The following is a 21854-nucleotide window of genomic DNA, read 5'->3' on the forward strand; positions in this document are numbered from 1 at the left end:
CCTACCCATCCACACTAACTTACATTCATCAAGAAGCTTCCATTTATAGAACCGCGTACACATTCCTCTACACTCACTCAACGAGTAAACTTTGTCGTACGTACCTCGTGATCAGCAAGGGAGTGTAGCAGCATCGTGAACGCATCCTGTTAAGAATATCTTCTCTCTGCTAGACGTAATCGCTACAAGGCTTTCTCAGAAAGATGGATGTTGCGCGTGTCACGTGTTACATGCCGGCGCGTTCCTTGAAAGAAAGGAGAAAATAACACGGCAAGTAACCGCAAACTCAAGGAACAGCCGCCGTCGTGCTATGGCAGTTTTTCTTGTTTTGTAATTCCTCCACTGCTGGTGCAAAGCTAAAACTTCTAGATGGCGAATGTGTGTCCTCCAGCTGATGTGGGCAAAAAAAATGTTAAGTATTTCTAATCGGTGTTCTTGAAGGTGGTTCGCGTGTTCAGATGAACCAGTTCGCTCGATTACTTGTTTATTATTCCATAGTGTTACGCCCGTTCAATTCCCCACAAGTCTGCCAAATCTTTCTAAACTGTACAGCATTTTGCCCAGGAAGCTTAAGAGAGTGTGTTACCTATCGTCAAACCCGCAATGCTCTTTCAAGTAGACCTTCCGTGAAACAAGACTATCATGCGTGCGGTTTGATTCATGCTGTGGGTGCTGTTCATGAATAAGACGTTCTAACATAAGCTGTATTAAATAATAAGAATATAGAGTATTAAAATGTTGTTTTGGTAAACCTCACATCTTCCGCACTGAACTGATTTACGTGAAAGCTTTCCAGTACTTTAAAAAGCAGAACTAAACAGATTACGGTTAAGATTTCTATGTAACTGATCTGACAGTGGCTATTTGTGACTGAATATGCATCTTTTTAACGACATCCTGGAACAGTTTGAGTGCGAATTTTTTCTTGCTGATGGAAAAGGTCGTTGGCTTCAGTTTATTTTACAAAAAACCTTGAATGAAAAGTCGTAGGGTTTAATTTCATTCTTCATTCTTTTTAAATGGTATTTGATAACTTCACTAGACCAAGCACTATATATTCAATTACTACGCACTACAAAAACACGTAGAACTCTCAACACATGTGTATTCCTGCCAACCACGAGAGAGCTGAGAACAACAAAGATAATACATACGGCTAAGGGTGTGCAACTGTGACGAAGTAGTTACTTTATGGCACTATTTTCTTAAGTTAATATAAAAGTTTTAATAAACGATATTAATGTGAGACATAATATTGTAATTATATACAATAATATAATGACGCAATAGAATAAATTTTAAATAAAGTACATGAAAAATAATAAAGTTTTCGAAAACTACAAAAACACACGAAAACTTGTGGATCAAACGACAAACCACTTCCATGATAATGAAGTTCATAATCGGTCCTTGTGTCGCGTAGTAAATTTATAGAACGTATCGTGTTCTTTACTACATGGTGAAAGTGTATTACTGACCAATTCCATTACAATGTGAAACACGTAGTACACACAATCGTTTTCAGACCGAAGGGAACTCGACGCTTTACCAGTGTGCACTGCACTGTTACAGATAATTTTACAACCAGTAAACTCTCTTAATATTGTTTTAATAATCTAGTGAGAACATCGTCTAAATCTACATCTACTCACATACGCCGCAAATAAATGTATGGTACCTTGCACTATTGCTCCTTTCCTTTCGTGTTCCACACGCAAATAGCGAGGGAAAAAATGTCAATCCATATGACTTCTTACGAGTAATAATTTGTCCTATCTTTGTAGTCCTTACGCGGAATGTACGACGGGCGTTCAATAAGTAATTCTACAAAACTACTTTTCTCTCGGACAGTTTCGATTTAAAAAAATTTGGAATTTGTTGTGGGGTACTGGAATATCATCTCTTCAACCTCTATAGTTTCATGAAGTCCCGATAGGTGGGAGCGCTATACTTAGCTTTCATTAAGGCGTCTGTAACGGAGTTCCGTTCCAAGCAGAGGTACCATTGGGTTTATTTTGGTGGAAAACCAGAGCATCGCAGATATTCATAGGCGTTTGCAGAACTTCTACGTAGATCTGGCAGTGAACGAAAGCTCAGTCTGTAATTGAAGAAACGAGTTTAGCGTGTTCGTCGCCACAAAAAAACGAACTTCTCTTCCACGACAACGCAAGAGCTCACAAAAGTCGGCGTACCCGAGAGAAACTCAAAAAGTTTCACTGGTCTGTCCTTCCTCATCCACCCTACAGCCTGGAACTCACACCTCCAGACCTTCACAGGTACGGCCCAATGAAGGATGCACTTTGCTGGCTGTAGTACGTGGATAACCGGGAGGTTAGTGATGCAGCAAGATACTGGCCCCGACGTCGACCTGTAGAGTGGTACCATGCGCTCATATAGCCTCCTGCCTCTCCCCTCTAGTAAGATTGGCGTAAGGCCGTCGAATTCAATGGAGATTATGTTGAAAAATAGGGTTTGGGGGAATAATATGGTGTATTGGAATTCTGAATGAAAACAACCTGCTTTCAAAAATGGTTCAAATGGCTGACCACTATGGGACTTAACTTCAGAGGTCAACAGTCCCCTAGAACTTAGAATTAATTAAATCGAACTAACCTAAGGACATCACACACATCCATGCCCGAGGCAGGATTCGAACCTGCGACCGTAGCGGTCGCGCGGATTCAGACTGTAGCACCTAGAACCACTCGGCCACTCCGGCCGGCACCTGCTTTCAGAATACATGTGTTGCACTATATATTGAACGCACCCCTTATTTAAATGGCGTGACTGTGTCTAGACGTTTCATTTTCTTGTTTATGGACATTATGTTGCATTTATCAGCGGTTCAGTAAAGAGGTCATTTCGTGCAGCGAGTGGACACAGTCAAGATCGTCCTGCATTTCCTTAAAAGCATCCAGCGTCAAACTTTCATGCAGACAAAAGCATTACAAGTGAACAATTTCAGTGTTTCTGAGAGTATCTGGGACATCATTTGAATATAACGAGGAAATTGGTGAGTGAGACTCGAGTGCCGTCTCAAAAGGATTAACATTATGATAAAACGAATCATTCACAAGAACAGAATCATCTTCAGCGTTATGGTCGGAATCACTTGAAAACACTGCATCCTTCCGCTTCTTCACAGGTCTAATGTCACTGTCTAGAACATATTTCACAGTCGTTCATTTCCTTCCGTTTTCTGAATAGAGCCGTCTCTAAGAGCAGGAAGACCTTTAGGAGAGAAATAATAAATTCTGCTAAGATTAGACCGCTTTAGCTGTAAGTCTTTATTTAGAGGCACGACCAGTTTCGCAGTATTTTAGCTGCGTCATCAGGTACAATCAAATCAAGTCATGTTCAGATTACAGATTTTATTACACGTGACGATGAAGCTAAAATGCTGCGAACCTAGGTGTACCAAGTCTTACAGCTAAAGCGTTATCTTTTCAACATGATATATCGAGGCTCCGGTAGCCCTGATTTCAAAGTCTGCTGCGAAAGTAGTAACTCATTGAAACTTAATTTCGTTCATCATATTAAATGATTCAGGAAAGCCTGCAGCTGTGTCATTCGTGATTTAAATAGTGAAAACTGCCCAGTTACTCTTTTTTTATGCTTAGCAGAACGCGTTGAGAGAATATACGCCAATTTTCAAGAGCATTTGCTTATATGCAAACAAATGCGCAAATAAGCTTGAAAATGGGAATAAATTCCTTAAACTCGTTGTACTAAGCATCAAAAAATAAGTAACTGGTGCAGTTTTCTCTATTTAAACCATTTAAAACTATTTGAAATATCAAAATGATATAAAATGCTCAATAATCGAGAAGTACTGATGTAAACAACTAAATAGACGAATTAGTTAAAAATATATGACAAGAGATGGCATCTACAGACAGCATGCAGAAAACAAGAGTTACCTCGAGATCCGTCCGTAACGGATGGAGCACGAGACAAGTGTTTACTCAGGACCCGTCCGCAGTGTGTCAAGTTTCCCTGGGGTATAATTGAAATTAGGTTCTTTCCTGTTGAGTATTCACCATTCCGAGTAACGTATAATTCTATCCGTCAAAACCGCTTGATTTTGTGCTCCAAGAAGATTGTGCAGAAAATATTGACGTAACAGGTTATAGAGTGAAAGTTAGTTCTTTGAGATCAGAGGAGGTCCATTTTTAGAACCTCATCGTGATTGTTAGTGGCCGCGACTGTCGTGACAAAGGGAGTGAAGAAATGCGTCATGCTGAGAAACAACAGGACGCAAGAAAGAGACGGTGCCGACATCGGCAGTTATCGCGTTACGTCGCAGCATGCGTAAATCCGTGTATCAGAACTAAGATAGTAAAACATACCACTCCTGTCACAATCCGTTACATAATGCTGCCTGTCGACAAGTTTAGTGTTTGTTGCCACCAACCCTAATTTCAGCCGAGATAACGTCGTGGCGCTTCCTCTTCTGTCGGCAGGGTCTGGTCGTCAGCAGGTCTGGATGGACTTCGCGAGAACTGACAGGAGAATCGATGTTCCCTGTTACTTAACGGCTTGCCAGCGCGCAAAGTTTGTCAGCTGCAAGTGATGGTCAAGGTTTCATTTTTCTGACCGTCAACTAGGACGTCCAATAAGCGGATGTACGTGTCGGCAATGTTCTCCAAATCTTAAGAGGAGACCACGGCAAGTGCCATAAATCCGATTTCCCAGAAACTACGCTCAGTGGAACAGAGCCCAAATAAACGAACACGTGTCCTGGCTTATCCGTAAATATTCGCCCTTTTCACAAAAAACGGAGGTCAATGTTCTCGACGCAATTTAGATGCCTTTTAGCGCGCTATAACCTCAGTCCAATTGGTGGCATAGTGACTGGCATCACGGCCTCTCGCTTCTGTGTCCCGTGTTCGAAACCCGATTATTCTTTTTATTTAATTTTTTTCATTTATCCGCACAAAACCTTACAAGGTTACTACATGAATTTTTCTTATCAGGTTAGAGAATACATATGCGTACAGACTTCTAAATTCTCATTCTTATCCTCCACTCTTATATCAGTTCTTAATTATTATATTTTATTCAAATAGTTATTTTAAGGAAGATACGGTGCGTTTCCATTGAATGATACCGTTAGTACACACATTGGAAACACAGAACTTCCAAATTTGCCACAGCGACATTTCTTCATATGACTCTTACCCCGGAAAGACGCGTCGTTAACATTACCGACTATTTCACTTGTTAGCAATAATTTCACATAAAATCAAGCATCACTGAACGCTTCTCCGAAAACTGGCGCTTGCAACTGATTATGAATCAAGATACGCTACTGGAATTTCACCGAAATCAATTTCAATTAATTTTCCCACGGATTTATTAGTATTACTTTTTCTATTTGTAAATTTATTCACCAGACAGACAATTAGGAGACGAATGACAACGTTATTTAAATATGCACTGGAAAATATCCGTGTAGTAGTTTTCTATAGCCACTGGTAGATAAACGAAAAACAAAGATAAAAATAATGATCGGGTTTTGGACAAAATGCAAAATTGTGAAAATGCGGCAGTAGCCCCTCTTCGGCTGGTCTATTTACTCGCTGAAAGGCACAAATTACCTCCAAAACTTTGACCGTCGTTTTCTAAAAAACGGTTGAACGTAAACGGATAAGCTTAATTTGACCCCTTTTCAACACGGTGGCAATTCTGGGAAATACGGGATATGACGCTTATGCACTATGTTAATCAGCATCTTGATGGCTGCCGACCCCAGTACCTGCAGTTCAGCTTAATGTGTGTGGAGGAGTGTTCCTTGTGTTCTACCATCATCCTTTCTTTTCCCGTCACAAACTGGCACTGGTAAGACTCTGTATCAATCTACATCTACTTGCACTCTCCGCAACCAAGAACAACGTGCGAGGTGCAGGGTGCTTACAAGGGAACCTCCCCATCGCACCCCCCTCAGATTTAGTTATAAGTTGGCACAGTGGATAGGCCTTGAAGAACTGAACACAGATCAATCGGGAAAACAGGAAGAAGCTGTGTGGAACTATGAAAAAAAATAAGCAAAATATACAAACTAAGTAGTCCATGCGCAAGATAGGCAACATCAAGGATAATGTGGGCTCAGTAGCGCCGTGGTCCCGTGGTTAGCGTTAGCAGCTGCGGAACTAAAGGTCCTTGGTTCAAGTCTTCCCTCGCGTGAAGAGTTTCATTTTTTATTTTCAGACAATTATCAAAGTTCAGGTGCTCACACATAATCAACTTCGCTCTCCAAAATTCCAGGACATGTTCAGATTTGCTTGGACATATGCAGGATTTGACAGTCTACACACGGGAAAATTTGATAACGTTAAAAACATACGTTTTGACAGAGCACAGGGAAAACTGTGCGACTGTGAAACTGTTGCATTCATTTGTTGCATTTTATGTGACAAACTCTTATGTTTTCATCACTTTTTGGGAGTGATTATGACATCCACAAGAAAACCTAAATCGGGCAAGGTAGAAGAATCTTTTCACCCATTCGCCAAGTGTACAAGTTACGTGGGTCGACAACATATTCCTGTCATGTGACGCACATACCGTCACCAGTGTCGAATAGAATATACCAGACGTGTTTTCCTGTGCAGGAATCGGTTGACCTATGACCTTGCGATCAAATGTTTTCGATTCCCATTGGAGAGGCACGTCCTTTCGTCTACTAATCGCACGGTTTTTCGGTGCGGTCGCAAAACACAGACACTAAACTTATTACACTGAACAGAGACGTCAATGAACGAACGAACAGATCATAACTTTGAGAAAATAAAGCGTTCCGCAGTTGCTCACGCTAACCACGGGACCACGGCGCTACTGAGCCCACCATATCCTTGATGTTGCCTGTCTTCCGAATGGACTACTCAGTTTGTATATTTTGCTTATTTTTTCATAGTTCCACACAACTTCTTCCTGTTTTATCGATTGATCTGTGTTCAGTTTCTCAAGGCCTATCCACTGTGCCAACTTATAACTAAATCTGAGGGGGGTGCGATGGGGAGGTTCCCTTGTTAGTACCAATGTTTGTGATTTTCTAATTTTCCATTCGTGTAGTGAGTGAGGAAAGAATGCGTGCCTATATGCCTCTGTACGCAACCTATTCTGTTGTTCTCAGGGCGTGATAAACGACGGTGGCAGCAAAAACTTTGCACATTCGTCCAGCACTAGTCATGTTAATTCAACCAACAGGGTGTTGCGAGAAACGTGTCACCCTTCTTCCGAAGCTGCTCATTTAAGTTCTTCGAGCACTCCTCTTAGATTCCGTATGGGCTGGCTATATCACTCTGTTGCGAATGCTACCCCCAAGCTTGTCCCTGAATTCGTTGAAGGGTTGCTCCAACCCGTACTTGATTTATTTATTTATTCGAGTTAGCAGCATTCACTTGGGGATCTATGTACTGAGGTGACAAATGTCGTGAGAATGCGTTATGCACATATGCAGATGGCGGTAGTATCGCGCACACTAAGTATAAAAGAGCATTGCGTAGGCGGAGCTATCAGTGGTATTCAGGTGATTCTCGTGAAAAGATTTCCTACGGGATTAAAGCCGCACTTCGGGACTTAAGGCTTTGAACGCGGTATGGTAATTGGAGCTAGACGCATGGACATTTCGGAAATCGTTAGGGAGTTATACAGGGCGGTCCATTCATCGTGACCGGGCCAAATATCTCACGAAATAAGCGTCAAACGAAAAAACTAAAAAGAACTAAATTTGTCTAGGTTGAAGCGGGAAACCAGATGGCGCTATGGTTGGCCCGCTAGATGGCGCTTATTTCGTGAGATATTTGGCCCCGTCACGATCAATGGACCACCCTGTATATTCCGAGATCCACAGTGTGCCGAGAACAGCAAATTTCAGACAATACCTCGCATTACGGACCGCGCAGCGGCAGACGGCCTTCACTTAACGTCCAAGAGAGCGACGTTTGCGTTGAGTTGTCAGTGCTAACAGGCAACAACCACTGCGTGAAATAGGCGCAGAAATCAATGTGAGACGTACGACGAACGTATCTACATCTACATCCATACTCCGCAAGCCACCTGACGGTGTGTGGCGGAGGGTATCTTGAGTACCTCTATCGGTTCTCCCTTCTATTCCAGTCTCGTATTGTTCGTGGAAAGAAGGATTGTGGTATGCCTCTGTGTCGGCTCTAATCTCTCTGATTTTATCCTCATGGTCTCTTCGCGAGATATACGTAGGAGGGGGAGTAATATACTGCTTGACACCTCGGTGAAGGTATGTTCTCGAAAAGCCCGTACCGAGCTACTGAGCGTCTCTCCTGCAGAGTCTTCCACTGGAGTTTATCTATCATCTCCGTAAAGCTTTCGCGATTACTAAATGATCACCGAGCGAGGTGGTGCAGTGGTAGCACACTGGACTCGCATTCGGGAGGACGACGGTTCAATCCCGCGTCCGGCCATCCTGATTTAGGTTTTCCGTGATTTCCCTAAATCGCTCCAGGTAAATGCTGGGATGGTTCCTTTGAAAGGGCACGGCCGACTTCCTTCCCCATCCTTCCCTAATCCGATGAGACCGATGACTTCGCTGTTTGGTCTCTTCCCACAATCAATCAACCAATCAATCAAACTAAATGATCCTGTAACGAAGCGCGCTGCACTCCGTTGGATCTTCCCCCTCTCTTCTATCAACCCCACCTGGTACGGATCCCACACTGCTGAGCAGCATTCAAGCAGCGGGTGAACAAGCGTACTGTAACCTACTTCCTTTGTTTTCGGATTGCATTTCCTTAGGATTCTTCCAGTGAATCTGGCATCTGCTTTACCGACGATCAACTTTATATGATCATTCCATTTTAAATCACTCCTAATGCGTACTCCCAGATAATTTATGGCATTAACTGCTTCCAGTTGCTGACCTGCTATATTGTATCTAAACGATAAGGGATCTCTCTTTCTATGTATTCGCAGCACATTACACTTGTCTACATTGAGATTCAATTGCCATTCCCTGCACCATGCGTCAATTCGCTGCAGATCCTCCTGCATTTCAGTACAATTTTCCATTGTTACAACCTCTCCACAGCATCATCCGCAAAAAGCCTCAGTGAACTTCCGATGTCATCCACAAGGTCATTTATGTATATTGTGAATAGCAACGGTCCTACGACACTCTCCTGCGGCACACCTGAAATCTCTATTACTTCGGAAGACTTCTCTCCATAGAGAACGACATGCTGCGTTCTGTTATCTAGGAACTCTTCAATCCAATCACACAATTGGTCTGATAGTCCATATTCTCTTACTTTGTTCATTAAACGACTGTGGGCAACTGTATCAAACGGCATCTACCTGGGAACCCGTGTCTATGGCACTCTGGGTCTCGTGGACGAATAGCGCGAGCTGGGTTTAACACGACCGTCTTTTTCGAAACCCATGCTGATTCCTACAGAGTAGATTTCTAGTCTCTAGAAAAGTCATTGTACTCGAACATAGTGTGTGTTCCAAAATTCTACAACTGATCGACGTTAGAGATATAGGTCTATAGTTCTGCACATCTGTTCGACGTCCCTTCTTGAAAACGGGGATGACCTGTGCCCTTTTCCAATCCTTTGGAACGCTACGTTCTTCTAGAGACCTACGGTACACCGCTGCAAGAAGTGGGGCAAGTTCCTTCGCGTACTCTGTGTAAAATCGAACTGGTATCCCATCAGGTCCAGCGACCTTTCCTCTTTTGAGCGATTTTAATTGTTTCTCTGTCGTCTATTTCGATATCTACCATTTTATCATCTGTGCGAGAATCTAGAGAAGGAACTACAGTGCAGTCTTCCTCTGTGAAACAGCTTTGGAAAAAGACATTTAGTATTTCGGCCTTTAGTCTGTCATCCTCTGTTTCAGTACCATTTTGGTCACAGAGCGTCTGGACATTTTGTTTTTATCCGCCTACCGCTTTGACAAAAGACCAAAATTTCTTAGGATTTTCTGCCAAGTCAGTACATAGAACTTTACGTTCGAATTCATTGAACGCCTCTCGCATAGCCCTCATCACACTACATTTCGCTTCGCGTAATTTTTGTTTGTCTGCAAGGCTTTGGCTATGTTTATGTTTGCTGTGAAGTTCCCTTTGTTTCCGCAGCAGTTTTCTAAGTCGGTTGTTGTACCACGGTGGCTCTTTTCCATCTCTTACGATCTTTCCTGGCACATACTCATCTAACGCATATTGTACGATGGTTTTGAACTTTGTCCAATGATCCTCAACACTATCTGTACTTGAGACAAAACTTTTGTGTTGAGCCGTCAGGTACTCTGAAATCTGCTTTTTGTCACTTTTTCTAAACAGAAAAATCTTCCTACCTTTATTTAATATTTCTATTTACGGCTGAAATCATCGATGCAGTAACCGCTTTATGATCGCTGATTCCCTGTTCCTGTCCAGTTAGGACAGTGCGGCGGAATTTGTCGTTAAAGGGTTTTGGCAACAGACAACCGATGCGAGTGCCTTTGCTAACAGGACGACATCGCCTGCAGTTCCTCTCCTGGGCTCGTGTCTGTATCGCTTTGACTCTACACGACTGTAAAACCGTGGTCTGGTTAGATGAGTCCCGCTTTTAGTTGGTAAGAGCTGATTGCAGGGTTCGCGTGTGACACAGACGCCACAAAGCCATAGACCCTACTAGTTGTCAACAAGGCACTGCTCAGGTTGATAGTGGATCCGTAATGCTAATGGAATGTGAGGTGTGGTTACATGGAGTGGACTACGTCGTCTGATCCAACTGAATCGATCATTGCCTGGAAATGGGTTACGTTCGGCTACTTGGAGACCTTCTGCAGCCAATGATGGAATTTTTACGGACGACAGTGCGCTGCACTTGTTCACGATTGGTCTGGACAGTTCGAACGAATGATTTCGCCATCCAGATACCATCTAATATTTATGGTATATAAGCTAGAGGTCATATCGTGTACAAAATCCTGCGCTGGCTACATTTTCGCAAATATAGATGGCTTTAGAAGCTGCATGGTTCTGTATTTTTGCAGGGGAGTTCCAACGGCATGTTAAGTCCATGCCAGGTCAAGTCGTTGCACTGCGCCGGACGAAAGGAGGTCCGACATGGTAACCCATGACATTTATCACCTCAGTGTAGTAATCAGAAAACATTGCTTGAGCTCTTGTCAATGCCTTGTTCAAGGTCATCTGTCTGTATCGTCAAAGCAAGGTCATCAGCGCATCTGAAACTTTCGAGTGTATTACGTCTTGGCTGATCATTTGTGTAAACTTCCAAGAGCACCGGTGACAATACACTCCCTTGGTTTACACCATTTCTTTTGTCCCTCCAAGGGCTGTCACTTACTTGAAATTCAACACTGAATCTTCGATTGTCCAGTAAATTGGCAATTACTCTAGTAAAATCACGGTCCTGGGTTAGAGCAATTGTAGTGATCATCACCGCTTCATAAGAACTCCGAACACTACAGCAACACCCTTTAATTAGTCGCACTATTGTCCTCTAAGCGATCTCCTTTAATGATGTAATGGTCTTTCCTCGATCTGTTCTATTCGCCTTCAGGTGTTCCTTCTATTTCATCGCGCTAGTTAGTATATTGGCTGTAAGTATTTAAATACTCTGATGTGCTCTAGATCTTAGTCAGTAATCTTGTAATATTACCGATTTCTTTCTCTCCGTCATAGACATTATCATGTATCTGTCCACATTTAGAGAACGCTCTATTCATTACATCATTTCACCCTAGTGTTTTTCCGTTTCTTATCTTCCAACGAGGACATTCTCTTGTAGCTCGTAATTCTTTAATTGGTAACTGATTGAGGCATATACCGGAAGAAGTAATACGTTGTTAGTAGACTACTGAAACCTTACCTCTCGGACATTTTCTGTTGATCCCCTGTGTAATGGAACACGCTCTTCTCGCAGTACCTATTTATGACTCCAGGATGACTCCAAATCATTCGGCGAAGAACAGTCAAGGATTGATCTACGAAGGTTTTTCATAGGCTGACACCTTCGTTACTGAAGTAATTTATTCTTCAGACTATTCAATGAATCGGTCTGACATTTGTCCATCTTTCAGCTTCTTTCATGTGGGAAGTAAAAACACCATCCTAAGGCTCTTTGAGCTTGTAGCGGTTTCCATCAGGTCATTTACAGGTAACGGTCTTGCAACACTGCCTTGGGATAGACCCGAAGCAGTTTCCACATTTTACGTTCAAGACTAACTTCTAAGAAGGGTTCCAGCCAGTCACAAATCTGATTCTGTATTCTACAAGCTCGTGTTTTGTTCACGTGATGACTGTAGAGAAATGTATGACTTCCGGAAGTCAAGAAACATGGCATGTGCTGAGTTTCGGTGGAATGCTGCTTGAGGTATATGGGTCGTAATTCTACCAGTTTTACTTCAGCAGCATTACTACATGACTACGATCGTCTGTGCCGTAAGTTTTAGTTCAACTTGAAATGTCACACACATTTTCCCAGTCGCTCGAGGCGCTTTGTAGTTCGAACGAGAAACTGCTAGACGCGAAGCAAGTTGGTTCTCACAGACTCCCGCCTGTCCGCGTCCTCGCGTTGCTGGCAAACGTTGCCAAGGTCGCCGAGGTCACAAAACAACCTCCGATAAACATGTTTCCGATAGTGTAGGTAGTTCAGTTCCAATCTTGTCGGCGAATAAATGTTTCCTTTATTGATGACATAAAACATGTTTTCTTGTGACTTAACTAAATTCATTACGTTGCTGCTGCCGGAGTTACGTTTACGTACGCACACACACACACACACACACACACACACACACACACACACACACACACACAGAGACAGAGACAGAGACAGAGACAGAGACAGAGACAGAGACAGAGACAGAGACAGAGACAGAGAGAGAGAGAGAGAGAGAGAGAGAGAGAGTGTGTGTTTGCGATCGTCATTGAGATTCAGAAATCGATAAAAGCTGTACGAAATGATATTTATTACAAATAAGGCAACCTTCAGCAGCGTTATAAAAATTAGTAAGTGGAAGTAGTAAATTATTTTTACTGTTGGTCCTTGCAGATAAAAATACAGCCACATTAAGTAACTCTTCCGTCACACATTGAGAGTATACTTCCATACTAAAAAATGAAAAACTCGTTGTTTGATCTGCTGCCATTGCTAACCGGTTTTCCGTTTAGAAGGTTGTCGTCAAGCAGGAATGGCTTTGGAAGTCGAACGCGAATTAAAATGCGAATAGAGCGACCACGATTCTACAGTTTTCTATCTTTAACATGCGGACAATTTCCATTTTAGCTCCTTCATTACTGATAGTGTATGTTCAGGAAGTCCATGACTGTGCGTAAACTTCGCGTATACTCGTACACTAGAACTTCACCGAAAGCACAGGTTGCACGTTGGGAATAAGTCTCGTGTTCAGATGCATGACACTTAGAACAGAACACTGGCTTTACTGTACAGCTACCCACGTGTGCGCCCCCGGTGTGGGGCAAGTTACTCATATTGGCGCCGCACAGTGGGCTAGATCGCTTCGCAACCTGGACATAACAGAAAAATGGATATAAAATCCTACGAAACTGTGCTCTTTTTAGATTCTTTGGATCGGTCATTAGGAATCGGATGTCGAAATTACAAATTTCAAAATGTCGGATCCATTTGGCGGATCAAAAATTATAAATTTAGCGGATTCAAGCAAAATTTCGCTGATAACAAATTAGAAGCCGAAACTGTCGTGTTGAAATGTTTTAGTCGTTATTGTATATTTTTATATCTAAAATGTAACCACATTCTTCGCTTATGTCATTATTGCTTTCAGAAGAGTCACTGTGGGGTTGTCAACCGGGAGATGGTTCGAAAAGCACATCTTTTATCTCAGGCGGCAGCTGTTTATCTTCTTCAATTGCCATTTTCTGGAGTCTCGAGATGAAAGGATCCATAGAGGCCAGAAGCTGATGGAATACGAGATGCATGGTTACCTCACTGGAATATTTGTGTGTAAAGTCCCAGTAATGCCAGGTGTCCTTATCTCGAGCTTCCTGCGCATCTTCAAATAGTCGACCAATTGGCAACAGGGCTGCTTCGGTTATGGCACATCAGTGCATCAAAACTAAGTGGGCTTATGTCAGCGTCGTGTATTATATAGCCGAATATTGTGGGTCCCGTGAATCTGGCCGAGAAGAAATGTGCCTTTCAGTTCTAGAGTTCTCTGTACAACATTTGAATACTTCTGCATCATTTCGCGAAGAAAGAAATATTACTCGGGGAAATTTTAATCTTGTAAAAAAAATTATTTGCGAAAAAAATTGATCGCAATTCGGAATAGCCCCCAAAGAATACTACCGAAAATACTAATTACTTCCATTTTAGTTTGAGATAATTGCAACAATGAAGGACGCATTTTTACCATGCGGCACTGCCGCTCGGTAGAGAAATTACCGTCCACTAAAACGAGCCGGCCGGTGTGGCCGAGCGGTTCTAGGCACTTCAGTTTCGAACCGCGCGACCGCTGCGGTCACAGGTTCGAATCCTGCCTCGAGCATGGATGCGTGTGATGTCCTTAGGTTAGTTAGGTTGAAGTAGTTCTAAGTTCTAGGGGACTGATGACCTCAGCAGTTAAGTCCCATAGTGCTCAGAGCCATTTGAACCACTAAAACGTTCAAATATACGCACGCAGATGCATTAAATTGTTTAGTGTACTAAGATGACTGTTCGGAAAGTAAGGTCTGATCGGTCGTGAAATAGAAACCACAATGAAAATTAAAAATGTTTTATTTGCAGCAGTTTGCTGCACATTCCAGCTAGTTCTCTACACAGTCGCCGCTTCGAGTTAGACATTTCTCGTAGCGTTTACCAGCTTTCCAATACCGCTGTCATAGAAGGCAGCCGCCAATTCTGTACGCTATTCTGCTGTTCATTTTCTGTGCCAATATGTTGTCTTCTTAGCCAGCGGTTCATGTGAGCAGAGAGATGAGCATCAGAGAGAGCCAAGTCCGGGCCGAAGAAGGAAATGGGTCACATTTACGTTGTGTAGGGTTGCACGAAATCGTACGAAACCTCTCTACGGGCACCAATACTTGGAGGGAGACACTACTATTCTAAGCATCTATACGTGCTAACTGTGTGCTAAGAACTGAAAAGAGTCACGTGACGCGATCGACAGGCACATTAAAGACACAGCTTATCACATCTGTGCAAATTTTTCAATGTCGTTCTCGTTTCGTGACCGATCAGATCTTGCTTTCCGTATAACACGTGCATTAAAGCAATGGAAGAGCCATTTAGGAGGGTAGAGCCATACAGAGTAAATTTTGTAGTCAATGATTTCGGAAAATATTAGTAGCAGTTTAGTTTTAATTCCATATATGTCATTGCACCGGTTAAAAATGTCATAAACAGCCTTTGGAGGCTATCCACCTTACTTTATCCTGACAACTAGGCAGCTGTAATATATTAAACAGGCTACACAAACAGTATCTGAAAACATCTGTCGTCCGATTCACTGTATGGAATGACGCTGCAACATTGGGCAAGTATGCATAATTTTAAAAAAAGAAAAATAAATTTAAAAAATTCGCGGGGCTTAAGTCGGAACGTGCACTTGAAAAAAACATCTCTCCAGGTTTTGAAGCGAGCTGGCCCACTGTGCCTAATTTACAAATCTGCGTCTGCAGTGACAATTACTATGAAGTAGCTCGTAGAGTTAGAATGCGTATTGTACTACAAAATTTGACACCATTCGTCGCAAGTGGCTTCTAATCCAATTGTCTATTGCTTGTCTATATTAGCGTTGTTCTGCAAGAAAGGTCACAGTGCTTACAAGCAAACCGAGGGATACACTCAGAAGTCGATAGGCTTTGAATATAAAGTAGAGCAAAATAAGAGACTTCTTGTATTGTGCCCATGCAACGATTAAGGGGGTGAAGCACCACCTCGGAAAAAGAGTTCAGTATTTCCGAATGATTAACGTTCAAAGGGTAGCAGGTATGAAGAGACATTTCAAATAAAAATTTTCTCGTATTTAATGTACTTTACAACGGTGCACCCAGATTTATCGGAAAGTTAGTTTTTTTCGAAATCCCCCGTGGTTGGTGCGGAAAATCAAAGTCCATCAGTTTTTTTGTTTCGAACAATTCACTTGCTCATAATCGTACAGGTTTATAGTAACGTTACAACAAGGGGGGTCCGATGGGAAGTTTCCCTTGTAAGTTACGCACAACCCATTAACATTGCTGGCTGCATAAAACGACAGCGGTAGGGGCAGCTGAATCACCCTGAAGAGACGATACTGACGCGAAAGTAGACTCGTTACCTTACGTCACGGTACCGCCTAATAACGTGTGGCCTGCTCCGTTTCCCCGCCAGACCGGACGCGCCAATGCTGCAGAACGGCGCCGGCGCGCAGGCTCAGCTGCTGGCGTCGGAGAAGCTGGGCTCCGTCGACGCCGCCGCCGCCCTCGCCCTGCGGCTGCCACCGGCGCCGCCGCACGCGGACGACGACGGAGACGACGACGCTGGGGGGCGGCGCCGCCCCAGGTGGAGCAGCGCGGGGACGCGCAACCAGCTGCTGGCCGCCTCCGCCTGCCTCCTGCTCACCGCCGGCTGCGGCTTCCCCATCGGCTTCTCGGCAGTCATGCTGCCCCAGCTGCGACACAACGACTCCGTCATCCACACCGACGAGGATATGGAATCCTGGATAGGTCAGTGTCGGCCGCTCTCCCCTCGTTGCTCTGCGATAATATCCGGCAAGTCGGCGACGCTTCCTGTTACCGACGACGGTGCCTTATCCAAAATGTACTCTGGTGCAAACACTGAAGCGCTGAGAACAGTAAGAACCTAAAGCACAGTGTTACCGATTTTGAGATTCTAGTATTTATGGATGCTACTGATATTTGTTGGCCGGCCGCGGTGGCCGAGCGGTTCTAGGCGCTTCAGTCTGGAACCGCGCGACCGCTGCGGTCGCAGGTTCGAATCCTGCCTCGGGCATGGATGTGTGTCATGTCCTTAGGTTAGTTAGGTTTAAGTAGTTCTAAGTTCTAGGGTACTGATGACCCCAGATGTTAAGTCCCACAGTGCTTAGAGCCATTTGAACCGTTTTTGACATTTGAGCCTATGGTAAACCAGCTTCTTCTAGAGGGTGATGCAGTTGCCCCTATCCATGAGTTTTATGCAACCCGCAACGTCTTCAAACACCGTGTGCAAAATTTTCATATACTCTTGCTCATTACCTGCTAACTATCAGTCCTACAGAAAAAATGAACGGGACATATCTGTAGGTAATTTAATGTAGTGAAGTTTTGTGCTGGGGGATAAGTTTTCGCTCCAGGCCACAGTTTTAGAATTATTCAATAGAAAGTACAAAAGTGATCTCCAAGGCCGATCGTCTTAAATAACTCGAAAACCATGGCTGCCGTGAAAACGTACCTTAGAACAAAAATTAACTACAAAAAATTTGCTACAAAGCGGTATTATTCATTTTTCCTGTAGGACTAATAGTTTCTGTATAGCAAGCGAGAGAATCTGAGTATCTCGTGCGTGGTTTTAGAAGGCACCGCGGGTTGCATGAAACCTGTCAGTAAGAACTGCTCAACCGCCCTCTGTATCTGCAGTCGCACAATATATATATATATATATATATATATATATATATATATATATATATATATATATATATATATATATATAAACATTCAAGAAAAGCTGTCTCACTGATTTCTCGGATATTCATTTCTATATAGACCCAAGGCACAAAGTATAATTTTGTTCCTGTGCACTGCATAATTGTTATATGAGGACCATTTCGTGTTCGAATAGGTCTTAATTGCGCGCGCGTGTGCGCGTGCGCGTGCGCGTGTGCGTGTGTTGCACTGAGTATCTATTCTTTATGTTCTCATTCAGTTTCAAATTAATTGCAAAGTTTATAACTTTAAAAAGACACTATCGTCACTAGCCTGTGCATGGAAATTTTGTGACTAAAGGCTAATAGTAAGTATAATCTCAAATATTAATCTATATTTCAGAACGTTAGGTAAGTGCATTAGTTTTTCACAGAAAGTACAGGATGTTGGGACTTGGGTAAAAAAATTAATTAATTAATTAAAAATTAAAAATCAGACCTATGGCATTGGTAGTTAGTCTATAAATTTGATATTCACAAACACCTGATTCTCTCAAAACTTTGTTTCTGAGCTTTGGCCCTTACGTTCTCAATACCTCAGTTTTCATAGTGCAATGGCTAAAGAACGGCAATTGGACGCTGCCAGCCCTAAATAGCCTAAATTAGGATCCTGCCTGACCCATTATCTACTTACCTGGATCTTACGTTAAACAAATTGCTCTACACTTTGGGCTAGAGATCGAAACGTAAAAAAGGAGAAAATAAAATGCAGTATGGATCGTAGAATGATGTAACAACAACTTAAATTTTGCGTTCATGTAAGCAGGTGAGGTGTGTGTTTGCAATTTCTTGTTCAAAACAAGCTATATGGTCCCAGACACCGTTACATCTATGATGCATATATGCAGACTGAAGTGACGAATAAAAATTTGCACTAAGGCTGGGATTCGAACCCGTCTCTCCTGCTCTCTTGGCAGTAGCGCTAACCAGTGCGCCACACTGACACAGTGGCTGTGCCCAACTGGACAGACTACCCTAGCACACTTCCCTCCTCAATTCAAATTCCCCTTCACGCCTCAATGCTGTTAGAGTTTAGGGGGAATACCAAGCTGGCTGAGGCGTGAATGGGAATTTGGATTGAGGAGGGAGGTGTGCGAGGGTAGTCCGCGCAGTTGGGCACAGCCACTGTGTCAGGTTGGCGCAGTGGTTAGCGCTACTGCCAAGTGAGCAGGAAATCCAGGTTCGAATCCCGGTCTATGTACAAATTTTTATTCGTCGTTTCTTGTTTAACCTGATGCTATCCTTAACCGTTGCTATTGTCCTTACCATCACGTACCCTGATGCGGCCTGAGGGGGACGAAATTAGCTAACCGAAAACAATGAAATAGTTTTTCAAATACACTGCCTGCACTGAAAATTACTTTTATAAAGGGTAACTGGGTATGTGTCTAACATTAGTCTAACAAAATAGTAACAGTTGATATGATTCTTTTTAAATGAACCGTAGTCTGATCTATTATATTTTCCTCTAAGACTATTTGGTTAACTGCGAAGACATTCCTTAGAGCGTATGCTGTGTGCCTCCCGCAGCGAGCGTGCACTCGGCGGCGACTCCGCTGGGGGCGCTGTTCAGCTCCTACCTGTCAGAGAAGGTGGGCAGACGCACCGCACTGCAGCTCACCGCGCTGCCCTTCCTAGTCGGCTGGCTGCTGCTCGCCTTCGCCCAGAGCTACCCCGTCGTCATGGTCGGGCGGATCGTCTGTGGCTTCGCCGTCGGCGTCACCGCTTCACCCTGTCAGGTAACACCACTTCCCATAATTCACTTCCCGCTACTGCTCACATTTCTTTTATTCTTACGTTAGCGTCTCCCACTGCTTTTTCCCGGCGTTATTTCGCTTTCCTTGTTCCCTTTCCTTGTTCCCTTTCTTCCTTTTTTCCCTTTCTTCCTTTTTTCCCTTTCTTCCTTTTTTCCCTTTCTTCCTTTTTTCCCTTTCTTCCTTTTTTCCATCCTTTCTTCCTTTTTTCCATCCTTTCTTCCTTTTTTCCATCCTTTTTTCCTTTTTTCCATCCTTTTTTCCTTTTTTCCATCCTTTTTCCATCCTTTTTTCCCTCCTTTCTTTCCTCCTTTTTTCCTTCCTTGGTTCCTTTGTTCCTTTGTTACTTCCTTTCCTTTTTTTTTCCTTCCTTTCCTTTTTTTCCTTCCTTTCCTTTTTTTTCTTCCTTTCCTTTTTTTCTTCCTTTCCCTTTTTCCTTTCCTTTCCCTTTTTTTCCTTTCCTTTCCCTTTTTTTCCTTTCCCTTTTTTTCCTTTCCCTTTTTTTCCTTTCCTTTCCCTTTTTTTCCTTTCCTTTCCCTTTTTTTCCTTTCCTTTCCCTTTTTTTCCTTTCCTTTCCCTTTTTTTCCTTTCTTTCCTTGCCTTTCCTTTCCTTTTCCCTTTTTTTCCTTTCCTTTCCTTTCCTTTTCCCTTTTTTTCCTTTCCTTTTCCCTTTTTTCCTTTCCTTTCCTTTTCCCTTTTTTTCCTTTCCTTTCCTTTTCCCTTTTTTTCCTTTCCTTTCCTTTTCCTTTTTTTTCCTTTCCTTTCCTTTTCCCTTTTTTTCCTTTCCTTTCCTTTTCCTTTTTTTTCCTTTCCTTTCCTTTTCCCTTTTTTTCCTTTCCTTCCCTTTTCCCTTTTTTTCCTTTCCTTTCCTTTTTTTCGTTTCCTGTTCCACTCATAAATAGAGTGAGAGAAGACTGTGTATTCTTCTGTACGAGCCCTAATTCCTAGTATCTTACCTTCGTGCTCCTTACGTGAAATGTATGTCGTCTACAGTAGAGGAGTCAGCTTCAAATGTCGATTCTCCAAATTTCCTTGACAATGTTCCTCGAAAAGACCGTTGCCTTCCCTTAACACTGAAGCGGTATTATAGAATAAGTTGCACTGACGTTCTTTATGCAGTCTGTTTTACAGATGTCGCAGACTTTCTTAAAATTCTCCCCACAAAACGAAGTCGACCATTCGCCTTCCCTAATGCAATCCTCACACGCTTGTTCCATTTCATATCGCTTTGCAACATTACACCCAGATACTTAAACGACGAGACTGTGTCGAGCAGGACACTGCTAAAACTGTATTCGAACGTTACAGGCTTGTTTTTCCTACTCATCCGCATCAACTTATATTTTTCTAGTCTTAGAGCCAATTGCCATTCATCACACCAACTACAAATTTTTGATATTACAATGCCTGTGTTATTCTGAATTACGATGCAAAGTTCCTTCGGACATGCCTGCATGCATAGCATTTATCCGCCGACACCGGGCAAGCGACTTTTAGGTAAAATGATATGATAATTAATTCAAGACCCCAAGCTGTCGACAGGCGTTGATACACATCAACAGGGACAATTGAAAATGTGTGCCCCGACCGGGACTCGAACCTCCTGCTCACATGGCAGACGCTTTATCCATCTGAGCCACCGAGGGCACAGATGGTAGTGCGACTGCAGGGTTTTACCCCTTGCACGCTCCCCGTGAGACCCACATACCCAACTTAATGTCCACACACTACATCCGTAGTGCCCTGCCCATTACACTCATTACTCGCGGCGGACATGTCCGAAAGAACACATACCATCTTTATATAGTTAAGGCTAACCGGCCATTGACCTCCTCCTGTGCTGGATGCACGCGCATTGCCCGAACTCTTATAGGACTCTGTAAGATTGTCTGCCGCGAATAATGGGCAGGGGTGCTACAAACGCAGTGTGTGGACATTAAGTTGGGAATGTGGGTCTCACGGGGAGCGTGCAAGGGATAAATCCCTGCATTCGCACTATAATCTGTTCCCTCGGTGGCTCAGATGGATAGAGCGTCTGTCATGTGAGTACGAGATCCCCGGTTCGAGTACCGGTCGGGACCCACATTTTCAACTGTCCCCGTTGACGTATATCAACGCCTGTCGACAGCTTAGGGTCTTAATTATCATTTCATTCTACGAGAGCTACATTGTCACTGATGGTATCAGTTCTCTCGGACATGTCCGAAAGTACTGATACCATCTTCATTTCAGTAAAGTGTCTCACATGTACGGGAATATACATAATGGGTGTAAGAGTACAGGTTGTAGGCCCATGGCTAACGACGTAGTGAAGTTTGTGTCTGGCCGTGAGTCGTGCACGGGTAGCCAAATGGAGAGGCGAACGCTCGCAGTATGCGGGAAATCAGGGTTCGAGTCCCGGTGCGGCACAATTTTCCATTGACATTCCATTCTACAGCTGATGGATGT

General features: G+C 43.2%; 1 protein-coding gene across 1 annotated transcript in view; it reads left to right on the forward strand.

Annotated features, from left to right (window-relative positions):
- LOC126251965 (facilitated trehalose transporter Tret1-like) overlaps positions 1-21854 on the forward strand; it is a 93945-nt gene that overhangs the window by 52514 nt on the left and 19577 nt on the right. The window contains exons 2-3 of the mRNA XM_049952729.1: positions 16341-16675; positions 19183-19391. Of these exons, the coding sequence (XP_049808686.1) occupies positions 16341-16675; positions 19183-19391 (544 nt within the window). The remainder of the gene's footprint in view (positions 1-16340; positions 16676-19182; positions 19392-21854) is intronic.

This window comes from Schistocerca nitens, chromosome 4, assembly GCF_023898315.1.
Source record: "Schistocerca nitens isolate TAMUIC-IGC-003100 chromosome 4, iqSchNite1.1, whole genome shotgun sequence".
NCBI lineage: Eukaryota > Metazoa > Arthropoda > Insecta > Orthoptera > Acrididae > Schistocerca > Schistocerca nitens.